Source organism: Patagioenas fasciata, chromosome 8 (assembly GCF_037038585.1).
Source record: "Patagioenas fasciata isolate bPatFas1 chromosome 8, bPatFas1.hap1, whole genome shotgun sequence".
Lineage (NCBI taxonomy): Eukaryota > Metazoa > Chordata > Aves > Columbiformes > Columbidae > Patagioenas > Patagioenas fasciata.
Window position 1 is genome coordinate 15,589,298 of NC_092527.1, and position 26,815 is coordinate 15,616,112.

General features: G+C 40.1%; 1 protein-coding gene across 2 annotated transcripts in view; it reads left to right on the top strand.

Annotated features, from left to right (window-relative positions):
• Positions 1-7,613: 7,613 nt before the first annotated feature.
• CSGALNACT2 (chondroitin sulfate N-acetylgalactosaminyltransferase 2) overlaps positions 7,614-26,815 on the top strand; it is a 31,675-nt gene continuing 12,473 nt past the window's right edge. The window contains exons 1-3 of one of the 2 annotated variants that reach the window (XM_065843703.2): positions 7,617-7,714; positions 17,622-17,674; positions 22,350-23,594. In XM_065843703.2, the coding sequence (XP_065699775.1) occupies positions 22,937-23,594 (658 nt within the window). In that variant the 5' untranslated portion in view covers positions 7,617-7,714; positions 17,622-17,674; positions 22,350-22,936. Of the gene's footprint in view, positions 7,715-17,621; positions 17,675-22,349; positions 23,595-26,815 lie in introns of both variants that reach the window. The other variant, XM_065843704.2, reaches the window with a different exon arrangement.

Sequence of the window (26,815 nt, forward strand, 5' to 3'; positions counted from 1 at the left end):
TTAATTTTATGCTGATTATAAGGATTTTTATTTTAAAACATGACAGTTGGAAGTCTCACCCAGTGCTGCTCTTCCAGGATCGTTTGTTAAAATGAACTGTGACAACTTGTTGAATACTGAGCAGAAAGAGATGATGTGGGTTTTTGTAAAAACACTACTATTTTATTTTATACTGAAAGACATCACCAATTTTACATGCACAAAAATAAATTTAGCAATCAAACTAGATTGCAACAAGTTGCCATCAGAGACAACTTTTTAACCAAGCAGAAATAATGTTTATTGAATCATTTTAACTTGCTATGACTGGGTCTCCATTATGGTTTACTAACGTTACAAAATGTTAAATGAATGTTTTGAAATGCTAGGCCTTAAACTAAAGATTACTTGTAATAGTTAGCATTCAAATAATAGCTATATATTTATTAGGCAACACATAACAGAACACTAATCATGGTATTAGACCTTGAAATGCAGTCATTTGAATAGCTATCTTTATTGTTATAAAAGGCATCAAACATATATTACAGACCTTGTCATCCAAGATTTGAAGACAGCTGAGGGGAGCAGAGGCAGAAGGTGCAGTGCTGTACCTTGCAGCTATCAAGTAGGTTTATTTGCAACTAAGAGATCAAAACTGTAGATGTTTGCTCCACACGAACATATACAAAATAATCAGCAGCCTGTTCGCTTTCACAGGTTAAGCTATTTTTTTTTCCTGCTATATCAGGCCAAATTTAATAAACCAGTCTGCATTTGTAATGAGGGTCCTCATGTTTTGAGTATATTCAGTAACTTTAGCACAGCCTGCACACAGTTTCTGAGATGCCTGCACTGCAGAAACAGTCAATTTTTAAAACTTCTTATCTCTGTCCTTGTCTTGTCATAGATATGATTTAGGTTTTTTTAAATAATACAAATCGTTGTTTGTCTAGCACAGTCGAAGAACTTGTAACTGACATTCTTGAAATTTAAAGAGGAAAAAAACTATCTAAAAGTGTCATTTATAACTATTCAGTTCCTTCTAGTAAATACTGATGAACCTGATATTCCTTAATTTAAATGAGGCCCAGGCTGTCAGATCAGGTCTTTGTCATTCTCGTTCTAAATATAGGAGCAGCAGGAACAAATTTTCCTTGCTCTTGAGAAATGGGAACAAATTTCAAGTGAATTTCAAAGCATCTTGCTATTCAGTTGTCCTATGATTGCACTGCTAATGTAAAATCTTGCTTTGAATTGATTTAATTTGGGTCTCCATTCTACTGACAGATGAGAGCCATTGAAAGATTAGTAGCAAAGCTTTTTCTGAATGAAGATAAAACAATTGTTACAAATCAAAAATTAAAGAGGAGCTTGTGAGACCACTATGAAGGCAGCACAGTGACATTTGATCCCGACTTTGCATATCAGCTCATCTTAATCCACTGGTTTTATAACAATAATAGTGAAGCCTCAACAGCATGCTTTCACGTGTTTCTCAAAATCAGCTGTGGTTTTTATGCACCACAGGAACAGATGCCAATTTCCATGAAAAATCTAAACACAGTGTTTTCAACTGCTCAGTTGAGGTGTGGCATTTTTTTCCTGGTTGTCTGTTGATATTCTGTGGTACCCAGTAGGTTTCCCCCTTGACAAGAAAACAATGTACATTCCATCTTTCTTTAGCCCTGTCTTACACTGTTTCAACACTGTGAGAACATTTGTAAATACTTTATACGGAAGTACTACAAATTAAGTCATAATGTGATTTTATTATTATTTCAATGTCATTTTATGGGAAGAACATTTTATGGAAAATGTTGCACTTAAAAAATATTTTAATCATGTAGACACAATGAGTGGTACCAGAAACGAGAGAAACAAACATAACTTATTTTACCAATTAACTGAGGAGTTTGGACTCGGAGGTGGGGGCAGTTCCTGAGAAGCCTGTAGCTAACACTGGCAAAATAAACTCCAGAACTGGAGTGGCGGAGATAAATATTGCCAAAAATGGGCCAGCGCAGTACAGAGAATGAATGCATGATAAGTTTCTTTGTCTCTGGTCCTGTTTATTGTACAAAGAAATGAACACTGCCTTTGTACTAACTGTTTGCTAATCAGTCAGCATGGATGATCATGTCTGTACTGTACTGCCCTTCAGCTTTGTCTTTATTTTGTGTGGAAGGTGGTGCTGGCTTTTTGACTGCTGGACAGACCCAGTGGGTACAACAGATTATACAGTGAGACATATTATGCATGAGGTTTTCAAGTACAAAAAGGAATCCAACCAGGTAACCAACCAAAAGACTTTGCTAATTTATACTGTTATCCTCTCAGAAAAGGACTGCTCATGAAAGACTGGCTGGCTTAAATCTCATCTATGGAATGATGTAACTTATTTCTCTTTCTGCATCCTAGACAATGAAATCTACAGTTTAAAAAGTCATTTAGTAGGATCGATTTTTAAATCCATTACTTTATAGTTTTAACAGGTTAGTGGTTTGCAATACTAGAGAAGGAAAGAAAAACTGGAATGTGTCAGTTTTTTTGTATGTTTTGCATAATATTGAGTCCTCTAGTGAAAGCCCTCCTAATTTGTTTTCCATTCAGAACAGGGCTGCTTGGACTTTGTTTCAGAGCTGCTTTATAGCCAATATATTTGCGTCAAAATTGTCTTTTCTTCTCAGTGTCATTAGACAGAAACTATATAGTAAAGGTGTCTTGGAATAGTCAGAAATAAACCAATATAGAATTCCAGCACTACATATGTGCATTAATGTCCATACGTCTTGTCACTGGTTAGTCTGGTGTGATACCTTGGTGCAGTTGTGAGTGAGTGGTGGAGCCCTGGGCGCACACCCCGTTGTGCCTGCCAGAAAAAATAAGGCCATGTGGCCAGGAAAAATGGTCAGCTACCGCTGCAAAATGTTGTCTCTGCTCTCAGCTGAGCAGGGCCCAGGCACTTAACTCTGCTTCCTGCAACTCCCCTTCAGCCTTCCCCTTCCTCTGTGGCACAAATGCGAGTGATGCCTGTACCTCTTGTACAACAATGCTTCTGGGATCCATCTGTTACCATCAAAGTGCTCAGCAAACACTTGTTAACAGCAACTATACATTGATTTCAAAAAGAAAAAGTTATTTTAAGACATTGTATCTGAACAATTCTGATATGTCCTTCCACATGCTTTTCCAGATGCCAATAGTATTGATTGGTACAGTCAAACTGAATTATCACTATTCAAAGAAAAAACAAGTGGAGTATAATAAGCGTTGTTGTCACCAGAAGAAAGCTTTTTTGGATAGTAGATAAAGTAATTAAATCTGATGTATACTAACTTATAGTTATGATTGTATTGATTGTCTTTTCCAATGAGGAATGGCTTCTATTTTCATTAATGACCGAGTCCTGCTTTAATATATGAAAGGACTCATATGAATTTAAGTTGGTTGATACAGTCTGCTGCCTGTTTTCTTACTGGAATTTCTGAAAGGATGTAATTTAGCAACTGTGATCCCAAAACAGCAGGAAAAAATCTTCAGCAGTTCATTTCCCACATGTTACATAAATTATATGCTTCTGCATCCAAAAGTACATTATATAACCAAAAAAATAGGATTTATTTGATACCGAGCCCCTTCATAAATAAATGCAGTCCTTCAACATTCGAAGACGTAGCGGCCGAAAGTCTAAGCATTGGCAAAATCTAAATGTCGCAATAATGCAAAATAAAGGCAACAGTAACAATAAATGCAGGAAGATTACTGCATGGTAGGGTTCCTGTGGTATGTTGGTACAAAGTAAGTTTACATATGCCCTGTCTCTCCTAAACCTATCATAGGTCTGGAGATTATTTCAGCCTCTAAAGCAGTGCAGTAAAATATGCAGACCTTCCAAGCATTTTTAACACTCATTGTAGATGCCCCACAATAATGATAAGACAGTAATGGTGTCCTTTTTACTTGGGAAGGGACACACAAAGCGAGCCTTTTGGTGACCTGGTTGATGCTCCTGCTACAGCATCATCAGCAGAGCCCGAGGCCGAGGTTCGTGGTCCCCAGGTCAGACATCAGGTTAACGCTGCTGTAGCGCATCACCTCCCCTATGGCCCCTTATTTCGTAGTCCACAGTAACAAGATGTGTTTGGATACAACCGCTGACAAAGGGTTATGGAACATGGTTTGCAATAAAACTTCAAAATGAGGATTTTAAGGGAAGAAAAGGTAAATGAAAATTATTAAAATACTGTAGGATGGTTTATTTGAGGCTATTAAAAGTTCTTTATACTTTTGTGTGGTTTAGTATCTGTTATAAATAATTTGCAACAATTAAAACAAGGATAAAGAAAGCGGCTTCACATGGGATCATGTTGGAATAGTGCCATCAGTAAGGCTGAGCTGTGGTATTTGACAAAAAGCCCTGTGTCAAGCCGAACTAATGGCTATTGTCTGGCAATTAAAGCTCTGAATTTTCAGGCAAAATAACAGACCATTTTTCTTATTCCACATACACATTTCTTTTTGGCTCAAGAGGATAAGAGAACAAAAATATCCACTGTTGAAGGATTGCTTTTTTTTTTCCTTTTCTCCTTTGGTCTAACGTACTTTACCCCTTCACTTCATTGTCGTGTTCTCAGATCAGCTCCTCTCTCTTTTTTCTTATTGTTTTTTTCCCTCCAGCCCACACACATGCTTTATTTTTTTTTTTTTTTTAAAAGGGCAAGAAAAAGAGGGAAAAAAAAGAAAAAAATGAACACCACCAAAAACCACTAGAGGCTGGAACTAATGCTGTTCTGGAAAACTCTTCTTTCTTGAATCAGCTATTGCCAGCCACTTCCTTTTCCCTAAATGTACTAATTTAAGGACACTATTTACCAAAGTGTAGCAAAACATTTTTGAAGTCTGTCTCTGTGTCTCTAAAATAATCATCCTCTCACAATATTTTAATAAAATTCAAAACTGTGTCACTTATATGTATACACACCAATTGCTTTCAGATGCTAGGAGGTCTGCAAATACTTCTCTAGGGAGAATCCCCAGCCTGAAATGAATTGTGTCTTAAAACACAGATATTTGGTGAATGTTTACTGCTTGCTTTATTCGCAAACAAGCTGGTAACTCCTCTGTAGGGCTGTGAGACTAACACCAAAAAGGAACTATAACATCTGTCTGTGTAAATAGAGATCTGAGTTATGAATGAAGGAATGTCTAGTCTTGGAATAGCTCATTCTGATAGAAGAGTCAGGAAGTTGTACAGAACATCACTGCAAAAAAAAGTTTTTCCTGTCGTGGCAGACCTGTTACATAGAGATGGCCAGGAAAACCCAAGTTGTTGTTACTAGAGTGTAAGAAACCTATTCTTTGCTTCTCCCAATCTGAAAAAAAAAATTAAAAAATAATCTTTCTGGAAGTGAAAGAACTCTGATAAATAGTGGAAACTGGCACTTAAAAAAGTACTGGAAACCAGCTCTTGCACAGAAAAGTGGTACCTGGGAAGCCTGAAGTGTCTGGTTGCTTTCTGTAGTGGGTGATGCTGGGTTGCCAGAGTTTGTTTGAGATTTACATTGCAACGTTAGTTAATGAAATCAGTAATTTCAGTTATTTCTATTCTGCTATCTCCCTGTACTTCCAAATAATATTATGTCTACAGAACACTACAGGTTCCAGTATCAGTAAAATAACATGGGTGTCTAGTAAGCTCCTACCCTTTTGTCACAACACAGAGGACAAGCAGGAACTGAAGGGTGTGCAACAGTCATCTGTAATATGCAACACTGAAACTTCGTGTGAGGCCAGGTTTAAAACAGTAGTATATTTACATACTGTTTAAAAAAAAAATCAACCCATGTCTACCTAGTTTCAGGAGAGCACCCGTGAAAATCTAAAACCTGGTAACTCTCTTCTGTGTGAGGCTCTTCAAATATATTTCTGACTGATACCTAACTGATGATCCAGCCTCATGACAAGCTTCAAAGGACTGGAAAGTGCCCACGCAGATGGCTAGTCACACCAGCCAAGTGTGCCTCCCTGCTGATGGACCACAGCAGTGAAGTGAGGCCTGACAGCAAAGAGTCGTAAGACGGCTCCCACTCCATATGGAAAAACTGTTTAAAATCATCATTTATTCAAGTATTCCATGGAAACACCTTTGTTGTTTGACGATTTGAAATCTAAACTGAACAGACTAGGTCCTTGGTTACCCAGTTGCCTCTAGGCTGCGTGGTGTAGCTATTTATGAACAAATGGGTTTCCGCCTGCCCGAAGACAAAGGGTTGCTCTGTGCTAAGTGGGGTGCAGACCTCGACAGCACAGATTTGTAACAGAGGAGGTGGCCTCTGCTGCTGATGCTGTCGAGGACTCCTCTGTGCAAAACTCTTGGTGCCTTTCAGGCTGGTGAGCAGTCACAGGTAAACCTGCAGGGTGACATCAAGTGGGGGGTGCACATCTTTACAGAATAAGCCTTTACTTGCTTTTGAGTGCATGCGACTCCATTTTTCACAAGCAGGGTCAAAAGCATTTGATACATGAAATAACATTACTGGCTTACCCACTTCCTGAGCTGTTCTTGGCCTTACCCTTTTAAGCTCTTATAGGCCACCCTTCATGCAAAGAGATCAAAAGTGCATGAGATCCTAAGCCTAGCTTCAAGTCAAGCCCTGAAGAAAAACAAAAAGCAATATAATGAAACATTCTTCTGCAAATGCAGAACTGCAAATAAATATTTGAGTAAGTAGAAAATAATTATCAGTAAATTTTGCTTGTTGTAGACCCTGTGTCTCCAGTATACAGGCTACTTCACAGTTCTACAGTTTTGTTAACATTTGAAAAATCATCATCTCTGTGTGGCTGCTGGACCTCTGCTGGCCCTTCATCTCCATGGCTGGCACAGCAGCCTCTACCATCCACACTTACATAGAGCAGTAGTCGTACCCAAAGAAGAGCACAAGCACGCTGCGCCACAGGGTCATTAACACCTGTCCAGACTGAGCAGCTGTATGTGACAGAGGGTGGCAGGTCCATTGCCACTCAGAGCAAGCAGGGCTCTCAGCAAGGCGGCCGTTTCCTGCGTTATACCCTGTGGCACTTGCCATCATGGGATGCTGAGCTCGCTGCGGGTCAATGCCAGCCGAGAGAGGCCCTGGGCAGCCTGGCAGTGGTCGCTCCTGTGCCGGGGGTCAGATTTGGCCTTTTCCCGGCATGTCCAAGCTGCCCTGCCCTGCCCTGCCCTGCTCTGTGCTCGTTACGCGGCCTGGGGTGCCGCGGGGATGAACCGGCCCGCACAGACGGGCGCTCCTCGGCAGATCTGCACTTTGCCCACTGCCAGTCACCTCCGGGTGTGCGTGTCACACTCCTCGCATCAGCCCACGTGCTCCGCGCCTTCCCCGGCTGCACCACAGCCCAACGTGCCTTCAGCCCGGGGGTGTGCGCAGGGCGGGGGACCAGGTACCCCCAGTACCCCCTGCACTCCCGGGCTGCAGCGGCGCGCGGGGTGCCCGTGTCCCGGGGCGAGGAGCCGGCGCGCGGCCCCGCCCCGCCACTCTAACGGCCGCTCGCCAACGGCCCCACGCGGCGCGGCGGAGTGCGGGAAGAGCAGCCCCCCGAGCGCGGCCAGGCCCGGTCCCGCCCCGGAGGCGGTGGAAGGCGGCCGGCGCCCGCCCCTTTAAGGGCCGCGGAGGGGGCGGCTCGCCCTCTCATTTCCTAGCTCACAGGAAGTGGGGCCGCGGCTCCGCGGCGGGTGAGTACGGCCGTCCTGCGTCCCTCCGGGTCCTCTCTCTCCTCAGCTCCATGGCCCCGCTCCCCTCCCCGGCTCGCTGCGCTCCTCGCCCGCCTCCACGGTCCTTCACCCGGCCGCGGCCCACCGAGGGGGCTGGCCCGTGGCCGCTTCCCTGCCGCCGGGCGCTGGTGCCCAGCAGCGCCCCGGGAGCCTGGCCGGGTCGCGGTATCGCGGTGGATCCGTCCCCGTGTCCTGGCCGGAGCCCGGCCCCAGCTGGCGGAGCGGAGCCGGGGTGGGTGGGTGGGTGGGTGGGTGGGCAGCTGGGAGCCCCCGGGCTGAGCTGCTCCGCGTCCTGCTTGCGGCGAGGCCCTGCAGACCGCTCTCGGGTTTTATCTTACGGGGCCCTGCAGACATCTCTCGGTTTTTGTTTTATCGCTGTCTCAACAATAAAATTCATTTCTCTGCTTCCTTGCGCTTGCGTTTCCACTCTATTAACCAGCGCTAAATGCGCTGGCGAGTGCGTTTTTGGAGGTGCGCATATCTGGAGACAAATTGGAGATGCGGTGAGGTTTAACATCTCCGGAGAAAGCGTCATTGCTGAGCTCCCCCATCTCCTTACGACCGGGTGCGAAGCTGCCTGGTCAGAATGTCATCTCCCTGTTTCGGTGCATGGGCTCCTTGGATTTTTAACTTGCCCAAAGAGCTTGAAAGCTCAAGTCCTTCCACCGACACTCGTCCAGTTTCCCCAAACTAGAGGAAATGAGGCTAAGATGGCACTTGTTTTCAGCGGGATATTTAGGCTTGTTTAACTATGGTTTACATCTTCTCCTTTCTGTCAGCAAGGTTCTTGCTCAGTAAATTCTATGCTCTTGTAAATTGTGGAAGTTGGTACATTTTGATATTGAACATCGAAAATAAAATTATATTATTGTCATCAGTCTGTTAATCCTGAAATTAACTAATTTATTGGAAGAATACTAAAGCAGAAGCAGCAGTGTTGCAATTTGCAGGACAGTTTTTAAAGCTGATTATACAAAGAGTTAAACTTGATACTGCATATTTTCAGTAAAATATAATCCAGGTCTATTTAATTAATGTTCACCTTATTCTGCGGTTTTGTAGTTTCATTGAGGTTTCTTTTTCCTCTTCAAGTCCCTCTATTAGGCGGACATTGAGACACCGATCTCTTCTACTAAGTTTGTAGATGGTGGATAAGGACCAAGTGTATTTTGTTGCTCTGATGAGTGACTCAGAAGGGCTGTGAAAGGGAGTGAGGTTGTAGTAAGGCAGAGTGAATATCCCTCATGCTAAGGTCTTATAGTAAAAATTCTAGTTTCTCTTTTTTTTTTTTTTTTTTTTTTGTGTGTGTGTGTGTTGGAGACTGGCAGTGCCAGGGCCTGTAAGACTATTTCTTCTTTTCCAGCTTGCACTAGGTGAAAATCCCTATCCTGCCTCAGTATGTTTGAAGGAAACTTCTGGCTTCCCTTTATTTATTAGCTAGATAGTGAGTCCTCAAACACTGTCAAAGATGTTGGCTTGGAAGTGTTCCCAGCAACTGTCAGTGGAGGTAGATGCTTTTTGTGGATGAAGTGTTAGCTGTGGGCCTCAATTATACCCTGAGGCTTTTATGGGAGACTCTTTGCCAGTAAGTTCTTATCATAAGTATCAGGAGACCCACACTGAAGTGTTGCTACAGCACTGCTGTCCTAAACCATCAGTAAGCTGTGAATGGAAGGAAGGACAATGATTTTTGAGGTACAGGACTGTATGGCACAAATAGAAGTTGTTTAGCTTTTCTGTTCCTGGAGGAAACCCATGAAAACTTTGGCGTGATTAAGATCAGTTGAACATGAATGTTTCTTTCCCGTCTTGATCCCATGACTTAATTTCAGTATCTTGCTCAGGCTTAAAGGGAGAAGAAAATAGGAAAAAACAACAACAACAAAAACAAAAAAGCAAACAAAAAAAAAAACAAACAACAAAAATACCCCACCAAACTTCATTGTTAAGGGTGCTGCATCATGGTAGAAGTTGCACCAAGTTATTCTTGAATTTAAATTCTTTGCTTTTAAGTTCCAGCCCTGGGATATGTGTCTTCCCAAGTCAGTGAGAAACAGCATCTGAGGGCATAGTTAAATAAGTAGCTGTGGTCTGTTGCCAAGAAAACCCACAAGTGTATCTGGCACAACAATTTCTACCCATACACCTCAGTCTGCTACTTTTAGACTTGCCAGAAGTGTTCTGTGGACCTCTTTGTAAAGGGATTAGCAGAATGACCTGAAACTTTACAAGAGAAAAAAATAAATTTTGAGGAGGGAGGGTATGAGAAATATGATGCCCTTTTTTTTTTTTTAACTGCAGAAAACAAATTGCACAATATTTTCTTAACTCTGAAACGGTCTGTCATTATGAAGCAAACTTCATGACTTGCAGTATTTTCTCTTTAAATAATGCTGAAGCAGGATCATGGAGGTGGGATGAAACTCAGGCTTTGGATAAAGATTTAGGTGACACTGGAACTGATAATGTACTTTGCTTGCAGTTAGCTCATCTGTCTTCTACCATCTTAAAGAATCAACCCTGCAGAATAAAAGTATGGAAAGATATCATAATAATCTTGCTTCTGGAAAAATAAAATAGCAAATAGGGATTTCAAGCACAAGGCATCTTTTTTTAAAAAAAAAAAAATTAAATTCTCAAAGGGCACAATGGGAAGAAAATGTTTCAGGAGCATAATACTTTTTGTAAAAAAGAAAAAAAAATACTGTGCTTTATCTATGCAATAAATTATGTTCTTGCAAGCTTAGTGCTGGAAATGGGAAAGAGAGATCGTAACTCACAAGATGTTCATAAAGAAATATGAAGCTTTTGTAAGGGAATGGGAATATAGTTTTATTTTTGAGTTATAGCCACAGCTTGTAAGAAGAATTTGCAGAAGGGTACTTCTCACTGTCTGCCAGAGCTGTTTCATTGAGCAATAATTAGAAAAACCTAGCACTCCCATTAATAATATTATTTAGTAGAAAAATCTGAAAGTGTACAATGACTTTAATACTCTTAATTTCTTTATTATGCGGCTCTTAAAAAACAAACACAAACAAACAACAACAACAAAACAAACAAAAAAAACCGCAACAAAACAAGCACCAAAGCAATGAAAAAACACATTTCTGAGAGCAGGAACAGTACTACAAATTGCAGTTGGCCTTGTCATGAGTGTCTTCTGGTGCAGAAGGAATGGGACAGGATACTGTCTGAGGCCTTTTCTAGATGCCTCTAGCTGCTCTTTCATCTAAGCCAGTTTAGAAACATTTATAGTAAGGCTGCAGGTGTCTTGCATATACCTAAAAATGTAGACAGGCAGGTTAGACAGCTTAATAGTTCTTGGGTATCTTACACCTTGTTGTGAGTCTGATCTAAACTGATGTTGCTGATGGCCACTGATAGCTGAGCAACTTTTTTTTTTTAAGTAAGAAAAAACAGATAATCATTGCGAGCTAGATGTAGTTGCTAAAGATCAGAGGTTCAAGGGGAAGGAAAAATGAGCGTTTTTCCCCAATAGTGGAATATTTTGCTGCATGTGAAATTACGGCACACTAAAATACATGTGAGAAACTTGTACTCAGGCTGGGCTGGCACCAGGCTGTCCATTCTACTCTTGTTATGTCTATGGTAAGGCTGGTAGGAGATGCTTGCTCCACGACAATTTCATAATGCAGTATGGTGGGAAGAGTATTGTGGAATGACCTCTGCTCTACCTTAGCTGTTCCTAGAGGCTTTTCCCATTTACAAACCAACTGCTCCAAAACTCCTATTAGCAAGTTGATAAAGCTGCCAAGCCATTGCAGATGCTGTGAGTGCCAATGTGAGCACTGGAAAGAGCATCAATGGAACATCAGCATTTCAAAGCTAAGTTCAGAGCATCCAAATATGACTTGAGGAGCGGAAACTATCGTGTGAGGTAATCTTGCATGTACTCTTTTTTAATCTAACCATTTCCTGCCATTCTTAATCATCTCCAACTGTAATCAAAAATAACCATAGTGATTAGCCTGTTTATTCATTAGTGTCTGCCTGCAGTATAAGCACCCTCCAGCACTTGGTGATCCTGGGGAGTTCTTGGTCTGGACCCCATCTGCCTCCCCAGCCTGAGTGAAGTTTGAGCATGTCTCCTTGGTAGGTGCATTTGAGGATCTTGTTGTTGGCAGCTGTGTTGGTGGGTGACAGAAAGGGCATGTCTGCTTGTGTTTTTCTTTCACCTTCTTCCTGTGTTGTATTAAACAAATCTTTCTCTGGTAGAGTGGGTGGGTGATAAAGGACAGGTCTCTCTTGCTGTTTTTCTTGTTCCTTCTTCCTGCCCTATACTAAATGGTGCTCTTTCACTGATGAAGCAGCTCCTGGAAGAAGATACTTCTTGTTTATGGTACTGGGCTTTGTGGTAGGGATGTTACTTAGGGCAGCTGTTTGGAAAGCCCAGATCAGCACCCCATGGCCAGCATACATGTCCGTCTGGTGGCGAAGGTGAGTCTTCCCATCAGCTTCTATATTATGGCCAGAAATAACCTAGGTTGTCAATTAACATGTTACTTGAATACATGGAGGGCTAAGAACCTTTAGCACAGGGTGTCTGAGTGCAAGTACACCATGGGTGACTAAAGAAAAAAGACAAAACTGAAGTAGTGCAGCTGTCTCGGCAACGTAGGGATGACTGAACTGGCGTTGGGACAGCAGACACACTTGGTACTTACTCTCCCAAAAGCTAATGGAACTAATTTTACTTTTCTCTGGTGTACTGTGGGGTATTTTTGTTAAAGGAAACAGATATTCCAGTTGTAGTTCTTTCACGGCTAATGAATCTTCTGGAGATGAGTCCTGCCACAGATTTAGTGGCCATCACAGGCAACAGATTCCTTCTACTGAGCTGAACATAACTCGACTGGTTCTTATGTGTTCAAAGGTAAAACAATACAATGCAGAACAGGTGAAGGTAGGCTTAGAAATACAATACTTGCACATATTAAGTATTTCCAAGCAAAATTGCTAAACAACTCAGGGTTTCTTTATCCCTACATAGATACCTGCTTCTTGTATTTGACAAATGAACATCAACTACGAAAGGATGTTAATATGTCTGCAGTGTTAATCATGTTTTTTGCCAAGACAGTAAATCAGCGCTTTCATATAAGGTCAAACTTGTAGGACACCCGAGTTCTCCAAAAAGTTGTATATAAAGCTAGGCTAGTTTTGTATTACCGTATTAGGATTTGGAAATCTGGGTAACTGGTCCCAGATAATCTTGTAAGGAAAAAAGGCCATGATAATTTTTTAGACGCTAGTTGCTAGAGAAAGACATGGAAAGACAGTTTCTGTCTTGCAGGTGTGTAGCTGCAAATTATGCTGTTTGTAGATGATGTGAGTATATCCTATGACATTTAAGACATGATAGTTAATTGTAACAAGGCAGCTAACCAGGCAGATTTTCTGCTATTGCAGTGTCACTCTCTGATGTTTTGTATGTGTATCTTCTCTGTAGAAATGCTATAACTAATACTTACTTCAACCGTTTTTCTGGGTTGAATTTGTCCTGCTGTTGCAAGGGCAGGTGTTGAGCAGTGATGCACAGGAAGCAAATGAAGCTGGTATGGAGCACTGCTGCATTAAAGTGGTGGAAATGCATTAAAGTAGAGGAAGTGAGGTAAATGAGCTTGTGTTTTGGAGCACACTCTGAAAATACAAAATGCTTGTGTTGAGCACAGTCTAGAATCTCTGCAATTATGTGGAGGGCTAAGTCATTAGCTTCTATTAGATCTGTCCTGGAAGAGTGTTTTGGATGATAGCTTTCAGATGACTTGTGTTAGCACTTATGCTATCTCTTAAAGGTTTCCCCAAGCAGAGATGTCAAAAAGATGCTTGTCAGCACTGTTGATACTACTGACGGCCCTGGGGGCAGCAGATGGCTTGCATGTCTTCCTCATGCTCTGCTAGAGTGGAAATTAAGACTGCTGAGTGACAGTAGTTTATTCCGTCTTCTGTGTGATCTGGGAGCTGCTGGTATGGATAGAAGTCTTCTGACGAAGAGATGAACAATTTGCAAAGTAGGAGGAAGAACGGATCAGGTGCAGTTGGTACCAGCTGGACAGAGACTGGTGTGACTGGAGTGCGTGCCTGACCCGGCACAGTCTGGAAGCCATGCTCCGGGAGGGCAAACTCTGCCTCAGCATTCTGTGTTTGGAACATGCCTGGATTTTATCATCCAGAATGCTGTACTAGATTCTGCGATTAAGTGACACTAAGATTTGTTTCTTTAATTTGTGTTGGGTTTTTTTGTTAGTTTGTCTTTTTCTATGCAAGGCAACTTTTGAAAAAAGCAAAACAAAAAAACACACACACACAAAAAAAACCCAAAACAAACAAAAAACCCAAACAAAAAACCCAAACAAAACCCCCCACGAATATCAAGATAGATAGTTCTGTCAAGCTTGTAGATTCTCTGCTTCCAGTGGGGCCTGCTGTTGCTAGCCCTTTAAGTGTAAGTTAATACTTAGTTATAATGTTAATTTGAAAAATTACAGATGACATAAGTGCATCTAGCTGTGTTTCTGGAATGCACCAGATGTTTCCAAATTGTTTGGCATCCAGCTTTCACTTCTGGTGATATATTCATGGCTGATTTGTTGTGCTGAAAGCAGAACCTAAACTACTACACTGATTTTTAATCATTCTAAAAATATTTATATGTTGTGTTACTCCTGCCATCTTAGATTTGTGGACTGAGAGTAGCAAACTGAGCCCAGTTTTCAATATCACATGTGAACTTAAGCTGCCCGATTATGTTTATGTAAGAAAAACTTTGGGGTGATTGATTTTCAAGGCAGCAGTTTTTCTCAGGATTTCTGTATCAAGTTGTATTTTAAACTGGTTTTAGATATTTTAGAACTCTCAAGCCAAACTATCAGTTGGACAAAATGCACAGAAATATCTTCCAGTGGTTGCTTCAGGAGTTTTATTGCTCTTCAAACTTGCAATGAAGAGCTTTCTATGCAACCATTACTTGGTCTAGGGTACCCCCCACAGGATTAAGCAGTATTTGAAAACATTGCTGTGGTAGTACTTGGTGCACAGTTGTCCCATGAAGCTTTTTTATGAAATTTAAATCAATTGCCTCTTATGTTTCTGCTTTTGAGGCTGATATTAATAGGAGTCTGAAAGTCTTTTTAAGAAAGTCAAGTGCATTTGAGAATTTAACTTTTCACTACCTTCACTTCTACTGCTACATCTTCATCATAATCTGGATTTTTACCTCCTTTTAAACAGTATAGCTCTTACCGTTTAAAAATTATAGCAAATGCCACCAATTGGGTAAGGTTGTTTGGGTGGTGTGCCCTGGACTGAGAACCCACCTTGCTGCCATGGTAGAGTTGCCCATATAATTTATGCAGTCCCTGACAGAGAGTATGTTGTTAATATGGGTGTTGCAAAGCATGTGTTAAAAGTAGGTCAGTTTTTTGCCTGATGTTCACGTGGAAAATAACATTGCTTATGAGATGTTAGGAATATCAGTAGGGAATACTTCCCTGATATTTCTACTAAGGCGCTTGTGCTTTTGTTCCCATTTCTAGGTTGAACTTGCGACTGTGTTGGATACTAGTTATATAATAGTACTGTTCCTTTAATTCCCTTACAATAAGGAGAAGACTACCTGCTTCTCTAAATTTGGATGTTGTGGGTTTTTTGCCAGATTTAAACAGGGGAAAAGTGCCTATAGCAGTTTAAAAACCCAGAAGCTAAGTAGTATAAACTATAGAAAAGTTATGTAAAGTACAGAAGTTTATTTATGTTACAGAAACTGAAGGTAGTGAGTTTTTCGGGATAGCTATTCAATAAAAATATGTTTTAAATAAGCAAGCAAACAAACCAAAACATTTTCAGCTACTCTTACCTAGAACGTTTTACCTAACTTCTTTCTTCCCAGGCAGATGCCTCTATTCATAAAAACAGTGATGTGACTGAGTTGATTTTCATTTCCTGACCGTATCTGAAATGGGATAATACTGACCAGTGTAGTGGAAGTGTAGGAGGTTGGGTTTCAAGATCCAGTTTCAGTTCAGCAGTTTCCAGACAAATGGGCTTGCTTTGACTTCACTGAAGCCAAAGCAGGGCTCCTATTCATAAGCTCGTTGCTTACTTTGGATTAGGTATAAAGTAAATAATATAAATAATGTTGTTCTTTCATTTGTTCACTTCACTATGTAATGGACTTGGTTTTGTGTAGCAACAAGTGCCAGAATAGACGATCATTTGCTTGCTTCTGTAACTTCTGGGAGATAAAACCATTTCAGCCAAAAGCCATCTTTTTTCCTTGTCACTTCAAGATAGGTTATGTAATAATTGCATTTAAACTGTTTCAGTAATTAACGTTCATTTGAACATGACAGTGTGACTGCTTTTTCAGGGACCGTTGTGGCCAAAACATCACCATTTCTAGGTTGTTGGATATCACCTTCTACTTGCTTTCGCTGCTATGTTAGCTGCAGCACTGGAACGGAGACAATAAAACCCATATTATTTCCTGTTCTGTCAGCTTGACGTGCTGACCAGTCTTTTGGTCATGTTCACAGGTTGGGGAAGGACTATGTGGTGCAGGGGCAGGATGGGTCCTTCACACAGCCCTGATCATCTGTGTTGCTCTTGTAAAAACACGCTGCGAACTTGTTGAAACTGAGGCAGAAATTTCAAGAGAGGGTTTGGGAAGGATGTGAAGAGCAAGACCTGATAGATTGTTCTTCATAGGCTAAACCAAAGTAGATTTCATCTTGCAATGATTGAACTCCACTATTAAAATGAAACCCTACTCTTTTCTATGTTTTCTTCTTTAAGGAGGTTAGTATAGAGTGTGCTGCTTCAGTTGCATCTCCTGAAAAGATGCAATTAATAAACAGGATCAAAGCCTGGAAGAAGACAGAATTTTCATATCAATAAGGCCTCTCACTAGTGTTGAGAGTGAGTTGATCTATTGCATGAAACAGGGGAGATAGGAAACCCTGTATGTTTTCCTGTGTACTGGAGTCTTTAATGTGACAGTGGAAACTTGTGGAGGGTTAGCTTTGTTCTTGTTTTGGAGCAAAGCTCTTCTGCTGGCCTCCCCCAAAAAACCCCACACCAATGTTGCTTTTGTAAAATAAACTATTTGCATAGGTTTTTTTTTTTTAATAATAAATGTTGTGATTGTTGTCAGCCATCACTGAAGTAACTTTTTCCTGCAGATTCCCATGCCCTGGTGTACTACAAGTACTACTATGATCCTCGTGCCAAAGGCATGGATTTTTTTTTGTTCTCATTTAGGAACTAAACAAATCTCTGAAGTTACCTATTGCAGATATGCTTGTACACTTCATAATTCATAACAAGCTGTTCATAATGTACAAGGTACTTCTTGTGTTGAGCGTGATGAGGTTTTTTTGTAGTTTTGGCGTTTTTGTGGTTTTTTATTTTTGTTCCCATGTCTTCAATTAAAAATGAAGTAAGATCCTCAACAATCAATATACAGTCATCGTTGTACCCCTGCCTCTCCCTGTGGGACTCTGACTTGGCAGTGTTTACCTATAGGAGTTTATGGCAAAATTAGCAGAGGGAAACAAAAACCTCCAAACCTGTGAGTGAGTAGCAGCAATGCTAAATTGATAGTTGAGTGCTATCCTAGGTTGTTGGGTGTTGTTTGTTGTCAGTCCAGTGAGAGTGAGATACTAATGATTAGTTCTCTGTAGAAAGTGAGAACTATGGCCCTTAACTCTTATCTTGGATACTTTTCCTCTTCTTTGCTCTTCCCTTTCTATTAACCTTCCCAAGAGCAGAAAAATCTGACTGGTACTCATTTGAATAGAACTGCATAATAAAGCCCTTAACAAATTTATTTGTGTCTTTTCTGAAGGTATTACTCGGCAGACTGTCTAACCAGAGATGATGTGTTTCTGCATACTTAAGGTATGATTTGAGGTTTCTCACTCGAGGGTGTATGCAAAGATTGTCCCTGACAGCAAGGTCAGCCAACTTGCTTTGTGTTGCTTTCAGCAAGTGAGAAAATAACTGTGTGTGTGATGTTTCTCTGATGTTCACAAGCAATTCTGTTTTCAGTGACACTCTTCTTCAGAATAAGATGGAGTATTCAAGGCATGATATTGGACATTGTGTTTTCTTACCGAAGAGAGAAGTATGTGTGTATGGAGGGGGTTGAGACAGTGAATATCTGTGGCATCTGGATGAAATTATGAACAATAAAATAACTATGAAAATCAGCTGGAATTTCATAAGCAGCTAAACTATGACCATCTAGGGCATGCTGAATGAAAAAGACATGTCTAAAGCAGAATGAACTAAAACAGGGAATGTCTGTATGGTCTGTCATGAAGCAAGTGCATACTGAATTAGGTCACTGCTGGAAGTGTGAATGTTCCCCCTCTTTAGAAACATGTACTCATCCTTTGCAACAAGAAACCAAAACAGAATGCTAATACAATAAAAACAAATATAAAAGCATTTTCAATTAGCATGCTGGTCTATTCCCTTGTCCTTCGAGAATCAATGAGCTCTTTTGTAAGGAACAGAAACATTTCCATAGTTGAATATACATAAGGCCCTGGAAATGCAGAAAGAATAACAACCAGTTGCTTCTGAAAAAACTTACAAATCTTTATAAGCATTGTATAAGCTTCAGATGTCTCATTCTTTGGAGTATTGCAAATAGACTTAAAGTGAAATATCAGCATGTGCAATTTAAAGGTTTGGAACTTAATCTTTAGAAATACTGGAATGCTGATCCCAAAGACTTCTGTGTGATTACTTACTTCTAGGTAAACCTGTTGTTCTTTTTTATAAACTTTAGAATGTGCTATGTGACACTAAATTAGTTTTCCTTTTGTGATTTGTTCGATCCTGTGTGCTTTTGCTAATTCTGGGGTTTCACAGCCTGCTTTCTCCAGTAATCACCTTCTACAGCCTGGGAGTAGTTGCTGGAATTCCTAAAATAGTGCTGTTCCAGACCTAATTCATGTCAAATTTGAGTTGTAAATATGCAAAAACTAGTGCTTTCCTGAAAAGAGAGGATAGTGAAAATAGAGGGCTTGTAAACCCTCCTTTTCTGATGGGATGAGAACTAAGGTTCTTTCTGGCTTCACTCACTCCTTGAAGGATGCAAGATGAAATATGTCTGACTCCTTTATGATGACTCTTCTCAGCAGAAGTAATACTGGGGGAGGGGAAGAAAGGATGTCCAAACTGGCTCAGTCCTCACTGCTTTAAGCAAACTGAGCCCTTCAGCTCTTCATGTGCAATTTAAAATTTAAATGTTGTTTAACATATCTGGTTGTACAAACATTCCTTGCCTTTGAAGGTCATAGGGAAGCTGTCTTGAGAAAAATGTCTTTTCTTTATGGTGTCACATTAAAACCATCAAAGATAAATAGACAAAGCCTATCTCTGTGCAAAAAGGCTGTCTTGCTCCTAAGATTGTCACTAGCTCACTAGAAAAGGGTTTCAACTAATGAAGGAATAATTAGAGCCTAGGAGGAAAACAACCAGTGAGCTCTTTTGTTTCAGAAATGGCTCATTGTTTCTTCTCCTGGAGCACCCTTAAGGCGGTGCCTCACGCACCAGCCCTCTGCTGTGAACAGGTAAAGTGACAGCAGAAAGGCTCAGAAATTTGTGGTTATTTATTCATAATCTTTTGTTCTTCTGGTGGTGCAGTGCAAATGGTGAGCCCCTGGGGAGGCACGCTGACTTTCTTGATCCATGCTTACCATCATGGTGTACATTTGGCCACAGTTAGGAAAGTTACTAAGAACAGAGTTGTTCTTTCATTGCTGCCTGCTATTGTCTGAGGGAATCTTAGTCTCCTGGTACATTGTATCATCTTGACACATCAGGAAATCTGTTGTCACTTGCTTCTAAGATGTCAGTGAGACACAGGGCAATTTATTGGTAGAGCAAGAATTGAGGAAAGGCCTACTAGGCTAATGTCCCAGCTTTAGGGCTATCTATTTTTTGCTTAAAGCAAATTCAAAATCAATTGTTTAAAACCTATGGTGTTAGGAGGCTGCCTAATTTAGGTGGCTTTAAGTTGAAGGTTCAGTGCTGAATCAAATCTGTTTTGCGGTTGCCTGTACTGCCCATTTTCAAGCTGTACCATGGTAGCCCATATAATCTATTAAGACAGACCTAACTATAAATATTAGCTCCTGCTTTCTAGTACATGCTTTCATTTTCTTTAATTATCTTGTTAACAGTGAGGAAAAAGGTGAAGGAAAACCAGAAAGCTTTCTTCTTCATGTCCTGCTGACAGCTTTGTTTCCTACTCTGTACCCACTACTAAAAGCATTTCTTCATAACCTGAAAAGCTGATTTCTGTAGTGATACTGTAGCTGTGTTTGTGTATATGGTAGCTGTGTTTGTGTACACAGTGATGCAAAAATGTTGCTGTTCTTGACAGCAGTAATAACGCTGCAGTGAAAAATAGTTGGGACTGAATTTGTCAATATTTTATGCAAGTCAGGTAGTTTGATCATTTTTTTCAGTGTGCCTTAACTGATCTAAATGTGCCAGCTTCTGCATGGAGTGGCTTTAGTACAGTCTAGCATTTTTCTAGGTTTAAAGAAGCATATTGTTCTTTGCTATTAATCATGGCTTCACCTCTTGAGGTCTAACAGAAAAAGAATTCAACAAGAGATGTAGAAAAACATCATATAGGCAAATTTGCACTAAAGAAAGCTTGGAATTATATTACATTATTTCTGTGAACTGGTTTTATCCTGTAGATTGTATTTTCTTCTGTTTCCCTTGATTCACCACATCTGGACCGTGGTCGATAGTCTAAGGATACATCTGGTGCTGATCACTCTTTGTAGGCTTTTAACTTGCATTTATATAATGTTGTGTTTGTGCAGTGAAGAGTGACTAACTTCTGTCTCATTTGGACTTAAAAAGATGTCGTCTAGAATTCAGCTGATAAAACTGTTACGTATTTTGTACCAAAGTGTCCAGTGGTTTTATGTGAGTTCAAAAAGCTTCAGTTTCAGATAACAATTGCCTTTAAGCTGCTGTATTAAGGATTTCTACATAATGGGTATAATTTATTCATGAACAGAGTCATAGGCAGGGACTTCAGCACTAGAAGAACTAATCACTGCTCCAAGCAGTCCTGTGGGCTTCAGCCAGACAACTCCAAGCTCTGCAACTCTGGGAAAACTTAATGTGTATGACATTCATGCAAACTTAGGATCAGCTGTCACAGGCATTGGTGTTGGTGGTAAGAATAAATTACTTAGTCTTTCGGGCCTTGTTGTTGGAGCTTTCTCTCAAATGAGGATGCTGAATATCATCATACCACTGATGCATGATACTGGTGTTCTTGCTGAAGCATCTTGATGCTGGAAGCCAAATGGGAAGGGAGAAATACTGCAAGGATATAACTGGGGATAAACATAGCAAGGTGTCTATAAGTGCGTGGAGTGCATCATGATACCGTGACTTATTTGCAAGGATGGAGGAAGATGGGGCAGGTGACTGCTGGCAGTGTTAGGTGACAATCTGTCCAGCCCATGTATAAGGAGTATTGGAGTGGGTAATTTTTTTTCTAATCTCATAACTGAAACTAAACTGAAGTTATTCAAGTTCCAGAACTTCTTCCTAACAATAATTATACAACACAGTAGAAATGGGTGTAGAACTAATAGACCCTTGGATAAATTTTAATGAGTTTCACTTATTTGCTGCAATCAAGTTTTAAATAAAAGTATTTTATTATTGTTAGAAAGTAAACTAACATGCATTGAGCTTACTTCTTAGCTCTTTATGCTGTCATTGAAGAGGCCCATAAACCGTTTAGTTGACTGTCATTGCTGAGTAGGATTTTTGGTCTCCCACACTTGCCTAAATGTTCTTTTTCTCTGGTCTTCTGAGCTGGTTTGGTCAGCGGCATAAGAGGATAACTTGTACAAACAGTCAGCACCTCTTCATGCTAGCCTAACCGAATCAAAAGGTGGAAATGGATAGTGAATGGATAGTCTGAGAGTCCCTTTCATCAATCAGGAACTGGGGTTTGAATTTGAATTTCTGTTTAATTTGACCTATTCTGAAATGCTGTTTCTGTGAACTTTGATATTTAAATCTGTAATACTTTATTAATAAATGAATAATTATTCCCTAAAATATACTCACTTAAAGTAAAAACAGATGGAAACACAAGCTGCTGCTTCAAATTGGATTTTTTCTTTTTTTTAGTTTAGAGGAGTAGGAAGGGCACAGGTTTAGGTGGTGGTATTTTCCTCCCACAGAGGAAAATCAAACAACAGAAAACCAGAAAACCCACAAACCAAGAAGGAACAGGGGAGTTAAATAAAACTTGATGAGACTGGAAAAACCCTTGCTGTTTTGCTAGCTATGTCAAAAATGTATTTCATTAGGCTGTCCATATTACTGTTTTTCAGACACTATGTCAAAGGGAGTTGCTGATGGGTAATGCAATGGAAAAAAGTAATGTTTTCTCTTCTTTTCCCACCGCTTTCCCCAGCAGTCTTTTCCATCCATGTGTTACAACTTCGTTCATGTATATTTCAAATTAGCAGCTGCTTTCTTGTTCTAATATGCACCTTTCTTTTAATTTCAGGTTCTGTCTTCATTTTGCTGACTCAAACCACAAGGAAAGGAGGGGAAATGGAACAAAATACTCAAGTGCCAGAGGAAAAGCCACACTAGCCAATGAAAATTGCTGTTCCTAAACTGTAGACTGCTCTCACACATAGTGGGGAAGGCGGGGAAATTGTTGTCGATTCAAAGCTTATAAAATTACTTTTGCAGACTTTCCTCATTGAACTTCAAATAGGCTAAAACCCACCAACTAGGGTTGAATTAGGAAATGGAAATATGACTCCTTGCTGGTGTCTTCCATCTTCCTCCCCCTCTGCAGAGTTTTTTGTTTGGAGTAGAAAATACTGAACAAATTGTATGGCATCAACCAAACTTGCAGTTGATGGTTATGGATGACATAGAAACTTCAGATTTAGGTCTCTGTAATGACACTTGTTTCAGGCAAAGGTTGAAAACTGCTCATCAGCTAGTTTATCAAAACTCTTAATAAATATTATGGTCATGCTTTCTCTCTCTTTCTAAGATTTGAACTCTGGGGGTGATGTTCCCTGGAAGGCATGAGCAGATAAGTCATCTTTTTGGATTGGAAACGGAAATAATATCAGAATGCCCAGGAGAGGCTTAGTAATTCAAGCCAGGACTCGTTGGCTATTAGTGGGCCTTGCTTTACTGTTCAGTTTAGTCTTGCTCATGTATTTGCTCGAGTGTGCTCCACAAACTGATGGCAATGGATCTCTACCTGGTGTTGTAGGTGAAAACATGGGCAAAGAATACTACCAAGCTCTCTTGCAGGAACAAGAAGAGCATTATCAAAACCGAGCTACCAGTCTGAAACGTCAGATTGCACAGTTAAAGCAAGAGCTTCAGGAAATGAGTGATAAATTGAAATCCCTGCAAGAAAAGAAGAGCCCCAAGGTCAATGGTGTGAACTACCAGGGCACCAAAGAGCAAACATCCAATGATCTCTTAGAGTTTCTTCATTCCCAGATTGACAAAGCTGAGGTGAGCATGGGGGCCAAACTACCTAGTGAATATGGCGTCATTCCTTTTGAAAGCTTTACGTCCATGAAAGTATTCCAGTTGGAAATGGGGCTCACTCGGCATCCGGAAGAGAAACCAGTTAGAAAGGATAAACGAGATGAATTGGTGGAAGTTATTGAGGCTGGCCTGGAAGTTATCAATAATCCAGATGAAGAAGATGGACAAGATGAAGATGATGGAGTAGGAGAGAGGCAGCTGTATAGTGAAAATGATTTCATAGAAGGTATGTTCCTTACATGCTTTCCAGCCCGTTAGCAGAATGTCACTAACAGGCATTTCATGGTGTTTGTGTTTTTAGGGGTTTTACCTACTTGAGTATAGTCTTGAACAATAATTACACAGTAAGAACCTTTATTTCTAATGATGAGAATATTACTGCTTCATTATGTTGTGTTTGGAGTAGGAAGCAAATCCATTTCAGAAGAAGGGCTCGCCACAAGTGGTTGTGGGAAGCTGTATCTGCTTAAAATACTGAGGCATTCCTAACTAATTATAGCTGAAGTCAGAGTGATCCAACTGGTTATGGTACTAAATAACTGAAAGACTTCCAGTGAAACTTGGTGGCAGCAGGGGAGAGAAATTGATTCATCTGTTGTTCCAATGTAGTTAAACAATTAAGTATGAAGCTACAGGGTTTTTCTTTGCTCATCTCTGTGCTACTTTTAGTTAATATTCAGGCTTTTGACTCTCTTGGAGTTGGCATATTTATATTGGGAGAGCATTAGTAGGCTACTGTGTTCTGGTCATGCCAGCTGAAGAACTTAGTGTCCTGAACAGACGCTTCATGGTATTACTAGTTATGGGATGTGCTAAGATGTGCAACTGTTCCCTTGTTTTTACTTCAGTTCTCTCTCAGTGCAAGTTGAATTACTGAACACATATTATTATGGAAGCAAATATAGCATTTATGCTTTCGACACTTAGTGTCACACTTAAGGTAGGGTGTAATGCTGATGGAGATAAGTATTATCAAAAACTGCCCTAGAACCTCTCTTTTGTATTTACAGTATTAAATACAGTTCATACTGCCATTAAAAAAAAAAGTTGGATCATGTTATAAGATCATTACTGTAAAAGCGATTATGGATTTCAGCAGTACTGATGTCTGCTCTGTTAAGCAAACATGCTGGAGAAAGGTACTGTTGGCCTTGAAATAATCATTTCTTTCAGTCTAAGATGATGTAATTTGTCTGTAGTGCAAGAAGTCTTTGCTTTTAACAGCTACTGTGTTTAAAGTTTAATGTAATCGCTGCTCTTCAATCCAGAAGATGGGGCAGGGTGTAGAATCCACTCAGTTGTGTGGTATAGCACAGCCAGTGTCGTGTTAGGCTCCTTGTACAGTTTTAACTGAAAACCATGTAATTTTGTCTGGAGGTAGTCATTCTTGCAGCCTTTTAATTGTTTTCTTTTTAAATTAACTGTGCAGCTGCTTTTCCTTTGCTATTTTGGATACTGCTTATGCTCCAGTGGACTGTTTTTTTTACCATTACTGGAACAGCTGTGTGTTTTTCTCAGTGTACTGCCTTTAACGACTGCAGACCTCCAAGAAAGCAAGCAGCTTCTGGACCTTAGAACAATACTTCGTACCTCTTTGCTGTTCACACCAGTATATTGATAATTGCTTTTGGAAATAAAACTAATTTCCTTTTACTGTAAAGGCAGTCTCTTTAAGCATACAGGAACTATAGAAAAAGAAAAGTATTTTTATGCTGTGGCTTATATGGGTGTGTTGGCAACTAGCCATAGTGATAAGAAGCAGTGTCTTTTTTCACAGGAAAGTTGTGGGTTGTGTTGGTATTCTGTGTTTTTGTATGTGCGAATACTACAGGCTAATTGATGCCGGGCCAGCGGAGAAGAGACTGCTTCTGAACATTTAAAACCTTTTCTTTCCTATTATTTTAAGACTTAGAGGTGAGAAATTGAACTAGCAGTAGCGGTACCTGCAGGTGCCCATCCTGCAGCCCTGTCACTGGGCTCTACCTCTGTCAGTTTGTATATCCTCTTGATGGAAGTCCAGTTGGAAACCTGATGCCTTTCCATTTACAAAATACTGCTCCCTTAAGCTGGTTCAAGTTTCATGGCAGACTTGATGGATCTGCTGGAGTCACAGCAGGTCCTGTAACTGTTCTAAGAACACGACCGAATTGTTGCTGGATTAGTATTGCTCATTTAGAGAAACAGTTTGTTAAAAGTTGGCTTGAACTAAAATTATTTCGGTTTTGTATCCTCTTCAGTTGCTAATAGATTATTTTATAGTAAGTGATTTGGGACTAGGACTAGTGTTTTATGTAGTTTGAAATAGGAAGCTGAGAAACTTGATGCGTAGAATATTTTTTTTTTCTGGGGCAAAAGAGAAAACATGATACTGCATTAGTTAATATATTGACCATCATATTTTGTGCTTGATATAGATAAAATGATTTTGCTTTTGTTCTGACTTCCAGGATTTTTTTTCTCAAAACTAATGCATATCTATCTACAAACAGTTGCCCACAAAACTGTACTACAAGTACAAGCTAAACTAGAAAGACCTTTTTATGCTAGAAGCGTTCTAGCTTCCTATCACAAAAGGGTAAATATTCATGTAGGTAGATGTTTGGTTCTGGGAATTATTTCAGCTCTGTTCCTAGACTTATGAAATACTAGACTAAACCTTGAGCTATGTAATCTTTTGTGGTATGTGCTTCTAGGGGAATTAGTAAATCCTTAGGGAATTTTGTGGCTGTTTAAATAAGTTTAGAATCTCATTTCTTATAGACAATTTCACCTAATGCTATCTCTTAATCTCCACTGGATACATCCGAAGTTCTTCCCCAGCATTTACATTGCCCATGCCCAGTCAGTGGAATATCACTATCTTGATTTGTGGAAGCATCGAAGTTTTTTTTCTTATTGTATTTTAGGATTTATCTATATTGGAGTCACTTGTGACAACAAAGACTAACAAGGTGAATTTTAAAGTAATCTACCTTCTGCTGTAACTATGGTAGGGAGCAACCTGTTTGAGTGTTATCCAAACTGATGTTATTTTTCTAGTGTTGCAAGACAAAGTAATGATCCAAATCTGTTTTGGAGTTGTGATTAGGCAGAGCTGCCACAGCCATATCACGGCTATTGTCAGGCTTTGAGAACTAACACCAAGTGAAAAAAAGGTTTGCAAGTATGCATTGCAACTACAAAGATAGTTTCTGAAAGCTCTGTATTATTTTTCACAAGGCTCAATTGACTTGCTCTGCTGATGAAGAGAAAACCAGCAAGTTTCTTAGGACTATAGGGCTCCATTTTCTGCATTATCTTTTTTGTTTTGCTAGAACCCAGAATGTATCTTCTAGAATTCTAATATGAACAGAATAAAAATCTGACCTTAAAAATGCTGTGTTCTGCAGTTGCTGTTTGAGAAACATTTCAAAGTTTTTTTTCTTAATTTTTCCATTCAATTTAACC